Genomic DNA, 18,593 nt, shown 5'->3' on the forward strand with positions numbered 1-18,593 from the left:
ATGCTCAGAAAATCGAAAAAGGACATCACATCGATAATATCAAAATCTAGCCATGCAGCTTTTCATGCAGGGTCCTTTAGGATAGAATTTACACAAAATAAAAGCTTCCAATAACAAAAAGAGCATTCAGTCAAAAGCTGCTTATGTCTAGGAACTAGACCTGTGCCATTATGAATTTTTCAATTCAATTACAATTCGATTACGATTAACGAAGTCAATCGCGATTACGATCACGATTACGATTAAAATCGGGAAAAACTGAAAAAGTAAAACAGACTGCAATAATTTTTTTTTCTTTTCTCTTTTTTTGGTGACTATAAACAAAGTTATTTTTTGGCTTTCATGACCAAAAACAAAGTTGAAGTATATAAGTTCTTGAAGGTATTTTTCTTAAAAAGTTTAAAAGCTGATAGTTTTTCTCCGATATTTTATTTTCTTCTTTCACTTGAGGTTGACTCACTGTCTATTTTTCCAAAAGATCCTTCCCACTCAAAATATACTGGACTTCTTCCCCGCTTTTTGGCTCAAAAAGAATGGAGAAGATCTTTTAAACTGATGATCTATACTGTCGGCCTCTCCAATAAAAAGTATTCAAAGAACTTTTCTCATCGACGTGAAATCGCGGCACAAGCCCGATAGGAATATTTTCGCAGGGTTATCACTATTTTCAGTGCGAGTTTTTACGGCTAGGGGCTAGCAGTGCACTACTGTAGACAGGACGCAAATTCGAACAAACGCGGCAGGAGTTTCAAATTCAAAATGCGGCGCGAACCTGGACATTCGTGAAGTCAAATTAATCAATTCAATCACGATTAATTTCTCAAACCGATTACGTTTACGATGAAACAAATTAATCGCTATTACAATTAATGTTTGATCAATCGCACAGGTCTACTAGAAACCTTTCAAAGAGATTTTTGCAGATTCATAGGTTAAGATTTGCAGAGTCTTAAAAAATACTGAGTTTCACCACTTAAGGTAAATGCCTATGAGGAATTAATCTGAAAATTAGTGGAGGAACTTACTTCTCCGTCAGCAAAACCAAGTACAGAGTTGAGAATAAAGTCAGGAGGAGCAAATGCATCAGCTAATGCTACAGCGTCTGGTCTTAAAAGCTGACATACTTCCAAAATAGCTTCTGAGGTCAATTTTGATAATGATGGACCGGATGCGTAGCCACCTGTCATAGGAAATAATCATTGGATTAAGTGGTTCAAAATCAATGAGAGCTCAGACACATAGAAAAAACTACCAGTTACCCTACCATATGTATATCACACATAATTCTATGTGTCACAAGAAAATTTACGGCAAATAATTTCTCTTTGTACGGAATCTGTTTTAGTACACCTTGAGATTTGTATTCTTAAAAGTCTTTAAACGTTTTTCAAAATCCAGTTAGAAAAATTTAATTTCAATTTTTGAACCGACAAGTGCTAGGTATCAATATGAATTTCCTTTGTAAAGTATCCTTCTTTTACAGATAACAGAGGCATCTGCTTCTGTGATTGTCTTCAAACTTTAAACTATCGAGAAAAAGTTTGATTAAGGAATAAAAATAGATGAAACCCAGGAATTTAATCTTCAGCTTATAAAAAAGCGAAAGGTTCCAAAATGCCAATTGTGCTCCTGATCTGGAATTTCAACTTCTCAGCTGAATTTTTGATTGCCTCACAGGAAGATAGAAAAATATCAAACTTGCCCTACCTATTTTAATTTATTGAACAAGGTTAAACAAGAGAGAAAAAGGGAACATCACATTAGAAAGCTGCCTCCGCCTAAAATTTGCCTCTTGCTTGCCAAAATCCATAAATCAGGAGCAGCGCATTTTTTGCTATCCTTTTGTTTTAGTCAGAAATTGTTTTACCTTCATAGAAAACACGAAGATGCTTCTGAATACATGTTAGGCCATAAAGGATGTGTAGTTTTGCTAAGACTGGTCGTAAAGAAAGATCTGCTTCCTGTATAGATGCAGCAAAATAGTTGAGGACGGTATTCTACGAGAGACCAAAACATTAGATTAAGATTAGCATTGAGCGGGAAAAAAGAAGTCTTTCGCAATATTTTCATGATTTTCCTCAGAATGATATGTTGTAGTATAATCTATAAGACACACTTGGACACGTAATAGGGTTTATAAACTATGGTAACCATGGGCACTTCTAAACTTTCATTTGTTTTTAACTTAAAATTTCAATGCTGACTATTAAAATGGTAACTCTAATTTCACGTTTTGGTCATGACTAGTGATTTGCAGAGATGCATTTTGTCAGAGTGAGTTAGTAACATACTGCTATTACGAATCTATGGAAAAGCAGTCTAAACGCTCTAAAATCTGCGGGCTATCAGTTCAATACATACGTACAGCTAAGAATAGCGTGGCTTGGCGCATAGATTGCAACGAATGTTGATGCACACTCATTATTCACAGAAATATTGATTTTTTAGTTGTTTTTCACTTTTATTAATTTTTATTTGTCCAATTTAATTTTTCTTAGTATCCTCATGTAATTAAAAATTAAAAATGTCATTAATTACAATAAAGTTAAAACACATAGAAACAATGAGGTAAAGATTAACAAGTCAATGATTACCTCTGCAAAAGCTAATGATAGGGTCTGTGCATAAAACACTTGGACATTATTTTTAGCCATGAATGCGTTTTCACCATCATCCAAAGAGGACGCCAACCGTTGTTTTGTTTCTTTTATTAGCCAGCACAGTAACCATTGGTAAGCTTCTATCAAAACTATAACATATCAAAAGATACTTGCTATTAGAACAGACTACAGTCACATAAAGTAAACTTTGTAATTACATACTGGCAAATTTTTTTAATACATATTTTAAAATATTGAAGGAGCTTCATGAATTTTTTGTGCAGAAATGAAGTACAGACAATGCTTGATCTAAAATTTTGCGAAACAGTGTTTTACCAGTTGCAGCTTTTGATTTTCCAGTCGCTGCAGAAGTATTAAGATACGCAATTTCCTGGAACCAGCAAAGAAAATTCACGGAAAATTTCAATTAAGACGATTGGTTTGTTCTTCTTTAAAAAAACAAAAGCAGAGAGCTACAACATTGCAATCTAAAGTACGCATTTCTTGGCTTTAGCCATCAATAAAGTCTTGGTTCGAGATACTAACAAGAGTAAACTTCAAACCCTGCATTAATGTCATTTCTTAAAACTTCTTACAGCAGAAAAATATGAATTTACATGAATCTGAAAAAAAAAAACAAAATTCTAAAACCTTGGGTCATAATAATTTGTCACTTACAATCTACCCTTAAAACTTCATTGACAGAGTTCGCACTGAACTTGAGTGATAAGTTGCTTTCAAAATTTCTAAGAAATTCCAATTCTGAGGCTGGAAATCTAGCACTGTCAAAATCTAGATCTGGAACTTCATCGACTGCTCTAAGTAACCATCTGCTGGTTTGTTGTAAAAGAACATGATTGGCACCCTCATAGGTTACGCAAGGGTCATGATTTGCCCTGATGTCGCCTAGTCGAGCAGCTGTAAAAAAACATCATGCCATAAAGATTAAAAATCATCAAAAAGGCAATGGAAAAATTGGTTCATGGATCTGGCACATATAGTGATTATTAGCTGAAAACATCCATAATAAAAAAATTCATGACTTCATCATGACATTATCTAGTTACAGAAAATTTGAATGAAAGAAAGTGCAGACAGGTTACACAACAGGATGCCACAATATGCAAAGAAAAGTTTGTCGTCTTTCATTAAAGTTTTCATAGTTTCAATCAAAGCTATAAAGGAATGAACCACTGGGTACAAAGTTGGGCATGCTGATACATGTTCCTTGACCACAATTTCACGTAGAAAACGATTTGCTCAACAAAAATTACTGAAATTAACTCCTTACCAAGATATTTAATGTTTCTTGGTGCGTGAATTCAAACCTCCCACTAATGAAAAATCAATGATCCACGTTAATCAAATTGCACACTAAACATCACCATGGCAGTCTCTGCAATACGAAAATGTGGCAAGCTATATCTTGACGATTTGGCTCAATTATAGCAAATTGTTAACACTTTGAATAATACAGGGTGGGAAAGGGACAATGCTAAATTGAGAAGCCTGCCAAAACCATTGGAAGATGCGATGTGACTCATGTAAAGTATTGCGTTTCTTATGACCGGGCAATTCAAATTTCCCGTTACTAATGTAATATAAAAACGTTCATATCTTATTTAGGAGTTGATTTTAGTAATTTTTGATGCAAGAAGTGTGTTTTACATGAAATTCTGATTAAGAATCATGTGTCAGAATACTTAAATTAGTACCTTGTCTAGTGGCTCACTGAAATTGAGTGAGTTTGCAAGACAGTTAAGTGGGTCAGTAGTGAATTCTTAGACTTTACATGACCCAATTACGTAAAGTTGGAAACATAAACAATATTCAAAACTGTACGAACTTTAAAACTTAGAGGGAACTAAGAGGGTACCTTTGTGATATCCATGACCTCCACAAGCTTCTCGACACTCTTGCACCGCATCTCTACATGTCCAAGTTAGTAAGGCTTTACAACAACAAACGATAGCGTGTACAGCACTAACCATTTGGGACTGAAAAAATTAAAACCATAAGTAAGATAAAACAATGCAAACTTAAAAATTTGATAATAGAACATGCTATTGTTAATTGGTGTTACGACAGGCAGGAACAAGAAATTACCTACCAAAGACTTTAAGGTAAATAGAGGAAGGAATTCACCTTAGATACATTGCTGTTGAGTTCTGTAATTTATAGATGCTAAAATAAAAACTTAGTTAAGAATCTCTTAAAAACTGATTTCTTCAATTAATTGGTTTAATCATAGAGATTCAACTTCCTTCTAAATCTGCATGATGATTATTCTTTAGGTCAAAAAGTAGATTATCTTAAATAAAAGGGCAATGTCACTGGTGGAAACGCGAAAATTCCTTGATGTTAGTTGATAAACTCAGTGTGATCCAAAAGTCCTGCACCACCCCTATAACCTGTAGGGTTTCCACCCCTTTTTAAGGTAATTCCTTTAAAATTTTGGCGAGTCCCAAAAATGGCCTGACCGCACTCACAAAATTTTAAGTTTCCATCTCAATTTGTTCAAAAGTTACAGGGATGATGCCTAGTCCTGGTGTTGCAAGACTTCCTGATCACCCTGTATAGTTACTTTTGATACTAACCTGAGCAAAACCTGCCCTAAATAACTGTTTTGAAGCAGTGCATCTGCTGACAGTGCACGATTTTTACTACTTCATGAATGGACATCACCTCATTCCCTCATAACAATGCACTGATCGACGGAGAGAAATTATCAACCTACCGCTTGAATGTGGTAAGATTCAAGCGCTGTGAATTCGGATGAGGTAAATAAATGTGGTGGTAAACTTTTTCTGTGATCACTTAAAGAGATTAAAATAAAATTACAATCCCCTATTACTCATAACTAAAGGCTCTCAAGCAAATCCTGGTTCTCCCGGCATAGGTTCTGTTTACAAAAATGTTCTGTTTTCAAGCAAAATAGTGAAGAGAGGATCACTTACAACAGTCTTAATGGTATCTTCATTGGCGTTCATTGAAAATCGAACAGTGTCTGCGTATATCAAAACAAACTTTCGGACAAAAGCTCTCTGAGCATAGGCTGCTGCCAAGAAAGGAAATAATCGCCATTGCTGAGTGAAAAAGAACAAAACAATGAGAATAGAAAGTGAATAATAACAAGATGCAGCCACACACAAACTGAGTGATGAACAATATGAGATACGAGTACGTTCACTGCCTATAAGGTGTAATGGTTGATAATTTTCAGTCAGGAGACTTCATCTTTGAAGAGAGGACTGTACGTAACTTCTTTCCACTTTATCTCTTTCAACATTGAAACTAATTCTCTGCCCACTTTGACTTGGGTGAATTAAGTTTTTTTAGCAAGCAGGGAAATTAAATTTACAAACATGAAACGTACCAATTTCTCACAAACAATTACAAAATTGAAATTTTTAGTTAGTCGGCTGTTTACAACTTAAAATGTTGATGAGAATGCATGTGTTGAGATGCTTGGTTTCTGACCTTGTCTAGTGATATATTGATAGAAGAGAATGCTAGCATTGAAACGTAAAAAAGGAGGGGCTTGCCTGCAATTGGTAATCCAATAAAGACGTCTCAGTTTTATTATCATTTGAGAATTGCGTTCTGACTCCAGAGTAGCGAATGGCAATTACAGTTGCGACTGACAAAGAGCACACACTTTCTTGCATGATTCCAATTCTTCCAGCTGATAAGGTTTCAAGAGCAGCGCCTGCTCATCACCAAAAAAGAAGGTAAAAAACGCAGTTGTGGCAAAAAAGCATTGAGAAATTTCTTGACAGTATATAAATAGAAGTAAAAGATAATTATATCTTTTACTTCTATAAATTAGATACTTATACTTACAACCATTATGTTTGAGTATAGAGATAGATTTTGGATATGGAATCGTTCTTTGCTAATTAATTTTGAATTTTTTTTTTTTTTTTTTTTTTTTTGAGAAACTCATTACTTTATATTTTGTAGAAATATAATTTGACATACATAATTCCTAGGCAAGTAGATAAAATATAGATACTGACTGACTGGGTAAATTGGAGTTTGAGAATACAGAAAAAAGTCCATTTCAGAGGGGATTCCGAAGAAGCTAAACTTAGTGACTTAGTCTAAGGCAAGTGCCCATCAAAATTTGGATTTCTTGATGAAAAAAGAGGGTGAGGGGGATACAATTTTAATTTGTGAGAAGGATGCCTAAAGAGGAAGAATAACAATAATGAAAAATAAAAAAAAATAAAAAAAAGAAAAAAGGGGGATTGAAACATTCTACAATTAAAAAACGCCAACTGAACTGAAAACATTAAAATAGGATGGGTACTTTAAAGAGAACTGAAAAGGGGATAGATGCTTCCTAAAATAATAATAGAGGAAACATAACACAAGTTTCCAAAGTTATTTACTGGAATATTATCATAATCAGGAGAAAAATTCTCATTAGTGGTGCAAATTTTTAAAAAATTAAAAAGAATAACTACCCGTCTTCTACAGAATTCATGTCCATCAAAAACAAGAAAGAGATTTAAAAATACTAAAGAAGTTAAAAACATCGATTGTCTATTGAAATAGTGAGAGTTAACTACAGACATAATGAGATCAGCTCCCCAATAAGCGATGAAGTTCTGCCTGTTCTTTAGTTACTCCAAAAGCTTATTAGGTGCAAATGGAATAATATTGAATTGAAAGAAATGCATACCAAGGATTTGCTGAGGATTTTGAAATAAAGATTCATATTCTCCGCTTGGAGTGATGTCACCAGTGCGGTTTAATAAGTAATCTTTGGGTATGCGGTACTTCCGAAACATTATAAACCTGCCACCAAAAACATGCGAAATCATTTTTAATCAAAGTTAACTTTCACTGGAACTTATGGCAGGAAGATAAATTTGTCACACGTAGAACACATGGTTAAAGCTCAACTCATGGTGATTACAAATTTGAGAGGGTACATTACACAACGAACAAAGATCAATCTAATCCTTTTCTCCTTCCCTCATTGACTCCTTACAAATCAAAAGTACTACACACACTCTTTGGGTTTGAACTACCTTTCCTAACAGAATTTGAACCAGATAAAACTATTAAAATGGAGAACAGTTTAGTTGACGAAAAGTATTAATGAAAGGAGTAGGTTTTCAGGAGCTATCGTTTGCAGGCAAATAAAATGAGAGTAGAAATAGCTCTGTACCGCTAGGTTTCGTTTAAACTGCTTGTCTTAAACTAAGTCACCATTTGATGTTCGCTGCTAAAAAATTCCGAAATGAAAGAGAGTTACAACTTATTTAAGGACTACCGACAAACTTTTGATATTTATCAAGGAAAAATCAAAAAATAAAAAAAAACAAAACTGTGCAACATGTGTCCGAAATTCAAGATCCTCATACAATGTTCTGAATTGTTTACTCCTCACTGTATCCATGTGACTGTAACTTTCAACTATCACACCCCAGAATAGATAGAGAAATCCATTTCGATAAAGTTAAAAAAAAAAAAAAAAAAGGCACCGAGTCACTTTTTGGGGAAAAAAGAGTCCAGAGTAGTTTCATATTTAGCTAGACATGAAAGAACCCCGCACAGAGCATGGGCTCAGCGGCTCTCTATGAAAGTCGATGAAACTTTAATAGATTGATATAAAGTTCATAATTAAGGGAAAGCCAAAAAATTAGCTCATTTTAGCGAGTAGAAGCCGAGATATTCGCAATTGAATCGGGACTATTTTCTATCATGCCGCAGCATTCCAAGTCCCCTTTCCTCTCGTTGTTCGGCGTTCTCAATCAGACCTCACGTCACTCACGTGTAGATAGGTGCTTGCTTATGCGCTCGGCCGGTGCGAATGCCGTACTCCCTCCCTCTCCCCGCATCTGTCCTTTCTGTCTCAGCTACTACATTTCAGATTAAACCGGCCGGCGGCGCCGGCAAGGGAGAGGTGTGAGAAGCAAGGAACTCCATATCGCACAGCCCGAACGGAGCTTCCAAAGGAAAGGAGTGAGTGTAAACAATGCGACATCGTAGTTACCTACCGTGGGGAGAGGGGGTTTCCTGGCCGAAGTGCTCACGCAAGGTAAGACGACACGGAGAATTTACCTCCGCCGCACCGAAAATAGTCCGGGTTCAATCGCGAATATCTCGGCTTCTACTCGCAAAAGTGAGCTAATTTTTTGGCTTTCCCTTAATTATGAACTTTATATCAATCTATTAAAGTTTCATCGACTTTCATAGAGAGCCGCTGAGCCCATGCTCTGTGCGGGGTTCTTTCTCCTGTTGAAGATTTCAAGTCAAGAAAAAATATTATGAGCCTAAAATTAGTTGATAATCTTTGTCCTTAACATTGAGTCTTAGGAGTCTTCGGTGTTGAGTAGTTCTTTATTTAAAAAGTACACGATGAAAGGAAATTTGCAATGTCACAAACAAGATACATGATTTGGGAGTTTCACCATCAATATGTGATCAAAACATTATCAAGCACTGCAGCATTCTTAAAAATAATTATGTATCATTGATCAAACCAATTGAAGACTCACCCATTATCGATACCATTCAAGCCTGCCTTGTCTCCCATATCCCCAACAATAATACCAGGATATGGGTGCATGGTGTACGGGTCCCGAATCGGCACTATGAAGACGTGAAGTCCATGACACTGTTTTCCTACGACTAACTGAGCAAATAGTAAGGCATGGGTGCACTGTTTTCCTGAAAGAAAAGACACGAGTTTAATCTAAGTCTTAACATTTAGAGGAGCTACAAAAATTGGGTGAAGTTGATCATTTATTGAAATAAATATCTCAATAGTTGTCGCAGCAACGTCAGACAGATACCTGACAGATGACACTTGTTGGGATACACTTTTGAACTTGGATGAGATAAAGATTTTAAAGCAAAAATTATTGCCTATGAATCTATGATCCTTGACATTTCAGGTCAAAATGCTGGCTGATCTAGTTTGCAGAGTGACCAGAACATTTTAAAAAAAAAAGTGTAAACATATCGATGGCTAAAGAACAACACCATCTGACTAATAATTTTGGCAAAAATGAGTTACCGCTACAGTATAAGCTGATGTTTTTAGTTTTTTCCAATGCTGCATGGGAACAAGGAATTGACACTGTAATGAATAGAAAAAATTGCAAACTTAACCTCAAAATTAAAAAAATGACAAAGATTTTCTTCATCCTAAGAGAATGTCCGTTAGCAGATAGGCGGTATCGTTCCTCGGCCATTGATACTATATAAAATAGAAAAAACACTAAAATTATGGCTTGAATACTAAAAGTAACAGGATGTTGGAATAGTGCAGGGTCTATACTACTCCATGCAGAGGAAAGAAAAGGAAGAGAAAAAAGTATTTGAGTTACAAAATGAACACTAATGAATTTCAGTACAAGACTCAGGGGGATGGTGTTCGCAAACTGAGCTTGATCCGCTGACAAACTTTGATAATTCCAATGTACCCGAATTGGCTGGACACTCTTTGGCCTCAGTCTTGCACTGAAACTCTTCAGAGTTCATTTTGTGACTCCAACTTTGATTTTTTGTTTTTTCTGGCTTTGATCCCCACATAGCAAAGAGTAGAATCAGCATTATTCTACCAACCTTTTACTCATGATATACTTTGAATCATTTTCCCAGAGATACAGTATGAAATAATGTTTACCTAAATTTCCTACCCAACATTTTGCTGCTTTGAAGCAAGGTGTGTTGATGATGAATTCTTTTGTATTATGATCATAGGTAGCTGTTGTCTGAAGACTTTTAGTATCGCTTCCATGAGCTACTTCTGTCACAGCTACGCAGGCTAAAATCTGAAAAAATGAGGGAACAAAATGAGGAGAGGATTTAAAGAACCTTGGTGATGGCTTCACCTAGTAATATAGACCTGATGAGGATACTCTAGAAAAGTAGCTTCTTTGAGTGGAAATAAAAAGTACACACCTTGTTTGGACTGCCTTATGCAGTAAGGAACTACTATTTTGGGTCTGTAAAAAAGCACGTATCTGCTAAGGGAACCTACTGATACTACATATGTTGTTTCTTTGTTCTTTATTTCAAAATGAAGTCTATACACATTCTCTAACCGCTTTAAAAGTAAAAACGAAGGAGGCTTTTTAAGGAATTTAAACATTGAAAATTTTATTCTGAAATGCATTAGAATAACTGCTTGAACTGTCTGTGAATTTTTCACTAATTCTAAAAAAATCACAAAAAATTGCAAGGAAACATTTTGGTTGGTTTTCCTTGAAGGAAATAAAACATCATGAGCAATTTAAAAAAATTGGAGTTGAGTTAGGCATTTTCTGTATTTAGGCCATCAGTACCTATAATGAAAACTAAGTTAACACTAAAACGTGAGACATGTTTTTAATTGTTGTTTTTTAAAATTTTCTAACAGGTATCTGGAACTTGATAATGAACTTGTACACGGAGTAATCCTAAAGTCTCGCACCATCCCTACAACCCTCGGGGTTTTTGAACATTTTAGGGAGTCCCCTTAAAATTTGGAGGAAAGGGGAATCCCAAAAGTCATTTTCTTTGACTTAGGAGCACTTTTGAGTCTTCATCTTGATTTGTTTGTCAAAAGTTTCAGGGTTGTCAGATGCTTGGTGCTGGTGGTGAGGGTCTATGGGGTCACTCTGTATTAGAGACTACAAATTAAGAGATCCCTTAAAATTGGAAAGATCTAATCGGAGCCAGCCAACCATACCCAGAACAATAAAACGCAAAAAAAGAAGAGAGAAACAAAAATAAAAGAACGAGTTCTTGAAACCTCTGTTTCAGATGCATTTATCAAAAGAGAATGAAAAATTTGTAAAATGGTGGAAGTTGTTACCTTATTTTGCCAGACATCCTTGATGAAAGAGCTATGCCTTTCTGTGCCAAGATTTTGTACACAAATGCTGAATAAAGAGACACCGAGAGCAAATTTAACGGATAAAGAGGGACTCAGGGTGTTAACAGCTTCATTTAGAGCCATTAGGTACAACAGCTAAAACCAAAGAGAAAAGAATTAGAAAAAATGAGCCAGAAATAGAAAGAAAGATAAGATTGAAAAATGCTTGAAATGAGTGTCTAATTTCAAAATGACAAAGGACGCCTTCGACAAGAATCATCTTAAATTAGATAAAAAGACAATCTAGCATGAGAAGTAACCCTTTACAGCCCCTCAAGACTTAACATGGTAAGTAAGACATACATTTGTTGTATTAGATGGTCAAAAAAAGCTTTAATTTGGTAAAAATGGATACCATACCATCTACCAGAATCTATGGCGTTTTCTGAATTTTTGATCTGGAGCCAATAATACAATAGGTACTGATTGTAATGAACAATTACTAATTGCAACTAATTAAAGATTAAATTGATAAACTATTTAAGTTTTGGGAATATTTAGGTTCACATAAAAGCGTATTCCTCGAACACTCAAGGTCTTTCTCCCGACCATTAATTTATCGTGGCTATTTTAAGCTATCCCACAATAGGCTTACTAATTCAGGGATTTAAAAGCTTACTTTTTTATCGTAGGAAACCCCATTGACATCATTAAAAAATTTTGATTCTCTTATCCTCATCAGTTGTTTGGCTGTGATCCTTTTTTCTTCTTCTGAGCTCAAGACTGTCGGTTGCGAGTGGAAAAGAGGGTCAGACTCAAGAAACGACCATATAGCAAGCTGAAACAGGGAAAAGGCGAGATAAGTCTCCTATTACTCTTCTACTTCCCGAATATTAATTTTTTTAAAAAAAAACTATGCACGAGTCCATCGGATATTTTATCGGCCTTCAGGCGTTGCCGCATTTCCTTTCATGGGATTCAAATATATTTGAATGGTTATAAATATTTGAATCGGTGAGATCGAAAACACACCACCTTGATAACTCAAAAACGCGCAACTTTCATTAAAGACGGTCAATTTTTATGAAGATGATTGAAGTTAGCGCATCTGTTTCAACTTGAACCTTTAAAATTTCCTTAAATGTCTCTCTTTCGGCACCAAACAACTTTTTCTTAGACTACTTTTTTCATCTACTGAGCAGTTTTGTGTGTGTCTTGATTACTTTCATTTTTCCGAGTTGGTGTGTTTTCGTTCTCACTGATTCATTTGTCTTCCGATTTCTCAAGATAATTTTGTTCCCAATTCGAGCTAAATACCTGAAAATTTCAAAGAAAAATTTGCATAACATTCTTCCAAAATAATTTTTTTACCACGAGAAATTCGGCAACATGAGATTGTCAGGGTTGCCTCAGAAATTGGAAAATGAAATTCCCTGACACTTTCCTAATTTCTCTCTCACGTTTTGGTAAAATTCCTTGACAATAGAGGATATGCCAAATGCTTAAAAGGGCATGATTTGAAACAGTTTTCAGCCAAAATTCGTTGTTTGAAACGTCAAACTCATTCTATAAAGGAAACATAGATGACTTGGCAAGTTTTCCCTGACATTTTCGTCATTTTCCCTGACATTTCCAGGTTTTCTCTGACTTTTTAAAATTCCCTGACTGTGGCAACCCTGGAATGTTCACACGGCGCTTTTCCTTAGCACGCCACGATATTTGCTATACTACTATCCGACGGGAATACTATCGGATCTCATTGACTGGAGCTCGGGCGGCGCGCTTAAATGACTACTTACAGATCAGACACTCATACATGACGCTCCGCGATAATTTCATGCTCTTGCTAAATGGAATTGAAAATCCCTGATGAGATTATACGCAAGGCCATGGCTCGGAAGTGGGTGCTTTGCGCGCCTGCGCGTAAACCCAGACAATTAACACTATAATATCGTTTTAATTATATTGTTTTCTCATTGTGAAACGATCCAAGGGAAATTATTCACAGAGTTCCGCGCCATGCAATTACTTATATGAGTGAATGTGATAAAGTAGAGTGGTAGAGTGGAAAAATAAATGAAAAATCTATACCATGAAGCAAAGGGGAGAGTGTTGCATCATTCGGTGCAAAGAACACCCGAAAATTCCGAGTATTGACTCCTTGGAGCAATTAGCCGCAAGATAAGGTATGAATTTATTGGGCTGCGTTAAGCGGAAAGGAACCAAGCCACATCACATCAGCTATTGCGATTAACTGGGCAATTCAATTTTTCACTTGAAAATTGTGGTGCGGATTTATGTGCAAATTCCAGTGAACTTTCTGCATAGCACGGAGCAAATTCCTTATTTTCAAAGGAATCCGCACAAACGTTCTCGAGTAAAAAATTAAATTGCCCATTTAAATTTTTGGCAATAGCTGATGTGGCTTGGTTCCTCTCTGCTAAACGCAGTCCAATAGGACGTATTTCTGCCAAACGGAACTATTTGCGTTGAGACATGATCCCTGAGACCCATAGGAAACTTGGAAGATTCTGCATCCCTGTGATTTTCTAGTGAGGGACTCTGTTCCTAGTCGGGAGGTAGCGGGAGAAGAGAGCAGTTTTCTACGCAGGATTTTGAAATGAAAACATGTGGAATTTTGTCTTAGTTTAGGCCTCGTCTAGTGGCCCTTTCAAAGTTCCAAGCCCAAAACGGAGAATCCGAGAAAAACGCTGTTGAAAGTTCGCTGGCGCTGCCATGCCGCCAGCCTAAGAAACGATTCACTTCGTAAGCCTATGGAGAATTCTCTCGAATAGAGCCTCAACTTTGAAAGCTTTTTTTAGAGTTTGGAAGTCAGTTTCCGAGAAAACTGGTGACCCCATCGTATGTGCTTCACGAAATTTCACAAAGGAAACAGAACTTTAAGTGCAAAGCCCCGTCGCATACAAAAGCTTCATCAAAAACCCAAAAAAAACCCCTGCGATTCTCACACAGAAATCTACGTAGAATCGTCCCCAAGAGCTCAATGCGGGCCCCGCGTGGCAAACTGTCAGGTGCAACGTGTTTTAACATTGTATGATGTAGGTCATTACATGACTCGCTAGTCTGACGCGCGTGCCCGACAGGGACGAATGCGAACCTGCACATGTGCTGAATTGAAGAGACGGGAGTCAAGTCATTCTTCGGACAAAATTACTGAGGAAACTACCTCTCTCCAGTAAGGCCATGCTGAGGGAGAACGCCTTCGCGCTTCGCTGGGAAAATAGTGGATACTTTTCTTCAAATAATTTTATTGGCAGTTTAATCTGAGATATCTGACACTTCAAGGAAGAATACGCATGACTTTCTTCAAAAATACACGTTTCATCCAAGGATATTTGTCGATTTTCGAATGTTAATACGGCGTTCTTCCTCAGTATGACAGTCGCTTTTCAGTTCAGAAGACTGGTCCGTCAACTGAGCCCTCAGCTGCGCTGGCGAACCATCCCCTTTACTTCGGTCGACAGAGCTGAACAGGGTGTCTACAGGTTTTTGAAAACCAATGTCAGGACTTTTTCAGGACCTTTTCAGAACTTTTTTTGGACCATCGGAGTATTTTTGCCAAGTTAGGGTCTACAATTACTGCTTATTTTAATAAAAATCGAGTCCATCCTCATTAAAATTGCTGATGGCTAAAGAAATCCATGATATGTAGGTATAATCGGGGACACTTTTCTACGCGATACCTACACTTATACTCGCGAAAACCGTGAATTTTTAAATTTTTCGGGACCTCGAGTTAAATTTCCGGACTTATTCGTGACTTCGGGACCGGTCATGCAAATTCCGGACTTTTTCAGGACTTTCGGGACCTGTAGACACCCTGGCTGAACCACGATCTCTAGTTTAATGAATCAAGGGGTCTGTTTAACTGCAGATGGAAAAACTTCAGAGGTGCCCGGGTGCCCAGAGTCCTCGTTATCAGATAAATCCTTAACAAAAGGTGACAGAACCGGACAGGGAGTCTACTAAAACTGGCTGGCAAGAAATCAGTATACCTCTACAGTACTTTTTCAGTCCTTTCCGCCACTAGAGGTCGATACTCATCCGCAAATGCGAATACTTGGAAAGCCTACAGAATATTGGAAGGCCGCAAAAAAAATCAAAATAAATCATTATAATTTCGCGAGATCATGATTTGGTCCCTCGCCCATTGCGCAAAATTGTACGGAATTCTGTCCAAAAAAATATTAAATTGGATCTTTGGTGGTGAGCTTCGGTGGTGAACAGCACTTTGGCGAATTGCGGACGTCGAGTTTCTATATTCTTGGAAGGCTTCCAACAATTCCTGCAGTTTCCAAGCTCTAGTGTTCCAGCACTTCCAGCCACCTTGCGGGAGTAACTTTGTAACAAATGTCATTTTTAGAATCCTCTCTATTCTAACAAAATCATTTTTAAGACATTTTTGATGGACAGTGTGAGGAGGGGGATTAAGACGGTCGATGGGCTGGAGTTAGGAAAGGGATTTCAAAGTCCGTTTCTGATTTGCTGTTGTTGTTGATGTGGTACCTTTTTTTTACTCTTAATTTACTTTCACCAATTGCAATTTGTTTCGACGATTTCGCAGGCCGTGAAGCGGCCCTTCGGAGGCTGGGCCGCGCAGCGTCCGGCGTCCGGGGGCGGAGCCACCTAGTAATCTATTATAATAAGTGAAGCTTTTGCGAATTTTAATCATTGATCATTTAATAAATATAGTGCAATACTATCTGACTAATAAGCGCTCCAATTTCCACTCATACTTCATAAAACAGAAATCACTTTCCTTGGACAGTGCTCATGCAGCCCTGATATAGCGATTCTTGAAAAACTTGGAAGGATATCGACCCCTGCTTACCTAAAAAATTCTGTACCTCCTCGACAGAAAATGTCAGTACTTTTTCAGTGCCTCCGAGTGACAAAATTAAAAAAAAATCTGAAATTACCTCGCGAATTGCGATAAAAATGACGTATATAGCCACTGAATGAAGCAAGATCAACTAACTACACAATCGCGATCTAGCAAAGAAAGACTGCACGGCGAGCATTTTCCAGGTTATCTTGAAAACACGCGTGGCATGGGGAGAAAAATTTGGGACCTTTCAACGGAATTTCCATACTTGTTCAGTGCCGATATCCGAACCGCTCTTAAAAAATCAGTACAATTTCCGGATTTTCCGGACGAGCATCTGTGGGCTGATCATTGAAATTGGTGGACAAAGCGATAGACAAAGAAGACAAAAGAGATGTGAAGGGATCCCATTGGTGGAATCGGGTGGTTGCAATGGACAAAGGAGGTAGGTAATGGACTAAGTAACGGCAATCCATGAGGGACCCGATAGTTGGTCCATCATTTTCTCCCTTAGTCTATAGGAACCACCCATTTCAACCAATAGGATAGCTCCATACCCCTTATGCCTTCTTTGTCTATCGCTTTGTCTATCAATTTCAATAATCGGCCCGCAGGACACCCTAACCGGACCTTAATCACAATGCAATCCTTATGGAGCTTCCTAAGGTAAGGAACAGTTTCAGTGGGCTGATTATTGAAAGTCATAGACAAAGCGATAGACAAAGAGGGGCAAAAGGGAAATAAAGCAATCCTAATGCAGGGTTGCCACAGAATTTAGGAAATTATATTCCCTGACACTTCCCTGATTTCCCTGACACATTTTCGTGAAATTCCTTGACAATTAAGGAAAGGCCAGATGGTTAAAAAGACATGATTAGAAAAAGGTTTGAGGCAAAATTCGTTGTTCAAAACGTCAACCCCGTTCTGAAAAACAAATAAAGATGACCAAAAAATCTTCTCCTGACATTTACGTCAATTTCCCTGTTTTCGAGGTTTTCCCTGCCTTTTAAAAATTCCCTGGCATTTCCAAATTTTCCCTCACTGTGGTAACCCTACTATTGGTGGAAGCGGATGGTTGCAATGGGCAAAGGAGATAGGTAATAGACTAACTAACGGCAACCCACGAGAGATCCAATAGCAGTCCATCATTTTCCCCCTTGTTGTTAGTCCATAACAACCACCCGTTTCAACGAATAGGATCGCTCCATACTCCCTACGTCCTCTTCGTCTATCGCTGTGTCTATCAATTGGACGCATTTCTGTCAAACAGAACTACGTGCATTATGGCGTGGGCCCTGTTACGGATGTATTCTTATGGGTCTCAGGGCTCATGTCTTAATGCACATAGTTCCGTTTGATAGAAATACGTCCAATTTCAAGAATCAGCTGGCTGATCCAGTTACCACATTCTGGAAGGTTGGTCTCGTAGGTAAAATGCGTCGGGCTCTGCCCGCGGAGGACAGGAAGCATATCATTATCCGTAGCGTAGACTAGACCTTCGCGATCCCGTGAAGGCACTTTGATTACTTGGTCCTCGCGCTCCCTCGTTCCGTCGCCCCTCTGACGTAAGGTCGTACCTCAAATCTCACATGAGCCCCTGGAAGAACAGAGTTATGCGGAGAACAGGGCTCATGTCGGCGTTACGATACGTCCGACACGTCGCACAGTGCGGCACTCCGTGGACAAAAATCGAAAAAGTCGTCAAAATTTTTTTTTTGAAAATGCACAATTTTTCTTGATATTCATGGTGAGGAACGTTTTTCTGACAAGGAATGATAGTTTATTTGTGATTTTCATTCGTAGATCACCATGGATAAGCGGGAAAAGTTGAAGGAAAAATCTCGGGAATGAATTTCCCCATTGAAAACATATGGGGAAAAGACTAAAAACTTAAAATGACTTTTCTCGAGAAATACTCAAAATACTCCTGGACGTTGACATTTTCTTATTCCTTATGTATCCTACTTTGATCGTGCCAAAGGGTTTTCCTATGTTGCTGCTAATATCTTTGTTATAAGAAGTTAAAGTTTGGGTATTTGACGTTGTTTTTACATTGCTAACATAGGGCTGATTCGAGGTTGCCAACTTTAAATGAACTTTTCTCGAGAAATACTCAAAATACTCCTGGACGTTAACATTTTCTTATTCCTTATATGTCCTAGAATGACTGTGCCAAAGGATTTTCCTATGTTGCTGCTAATAATTTTTTTATAAGAACTTTAAATTTGAGTAATGAGTGCATACGGGGATTTTACATGGGTAGCATAGGGCTTATTCGAGGTTGCCAACTTCAAATGGACTTTTCTCGAGAAATACGCAAAATATCCTG

General features: G+C 37.5%; 1 protein-coding gene across 2 annotated transcripts in view; it reads right to left on the reverse strand.

The window, feature by feature from the left end:
• Positions 1–18,593, reverse strand: part of LOC109036669 (peroxisomal acyl-coenzyme A oxidase 3) — a 36,866-nt gene that overhangs the window by 2,634 nt on the left and 15,639 nt on the right. For both annotated transcript variants that reach the window (XM_019051020.2, XM_019051023.2), the window contains exons 3-14: positions 12,098–12,256; positions 11,419–11,574; positions 10,246–10,393; positions 9,113–9,284; positions 7,288–7,403; positions 6,146–6,309; positions 5,558–5,686; positions 4,477–4,597; positions 3,279–3,518; positions 2,595–2,749; positions 1,868–1,997; positions 1,026–1,180 (exon numbers count right to left, since the gene is read on the reverse strand). In XM_019051020.2, the coding sequence (XP_018906565.2) occupies positions 1,026–1,180; positions 1,868–1,997; positions 2,595–2,749; positions 3,279–3,518; positions 4,477–4,597; positions 5,558–5,686; positions 6,146–6,309; positions 7,288–7,403; positions 9,113–9,284; positions 10,246–10,393; positions 11,419–11,574; positions 12,098–12,256 (1,845 nt within the window). The remainder of the gene's footprint in view (positions 1–1,025; positions 1,181–1,867; positions 1,998–2,594; positions 2,750–3,278; positions 3,519–4,476; positions 4,598–5,557; positions 5,687–6,145; positions 6,310–7,287; positions 7,404–9,112; positions 9,285–10,245; positions 10,394–11,418; positions 11,575–12,097; positions 12,257–18,593) is intronic.

The sequence above is a fragment of the Bemisia tabaci genome, chromosome 1 (assembly GCF_918797505.1).
Source record: "Bemisia tabaci chromosome 1, PGI_BMITA_v3".
Taxonomy (NCBI): domain Eukaryota; kingdom Metazoa; phylum Arthropoda; class Insecta; order Hemiptera; family Aleyrodidae; genus Bemisia; species Bemisia tabaci.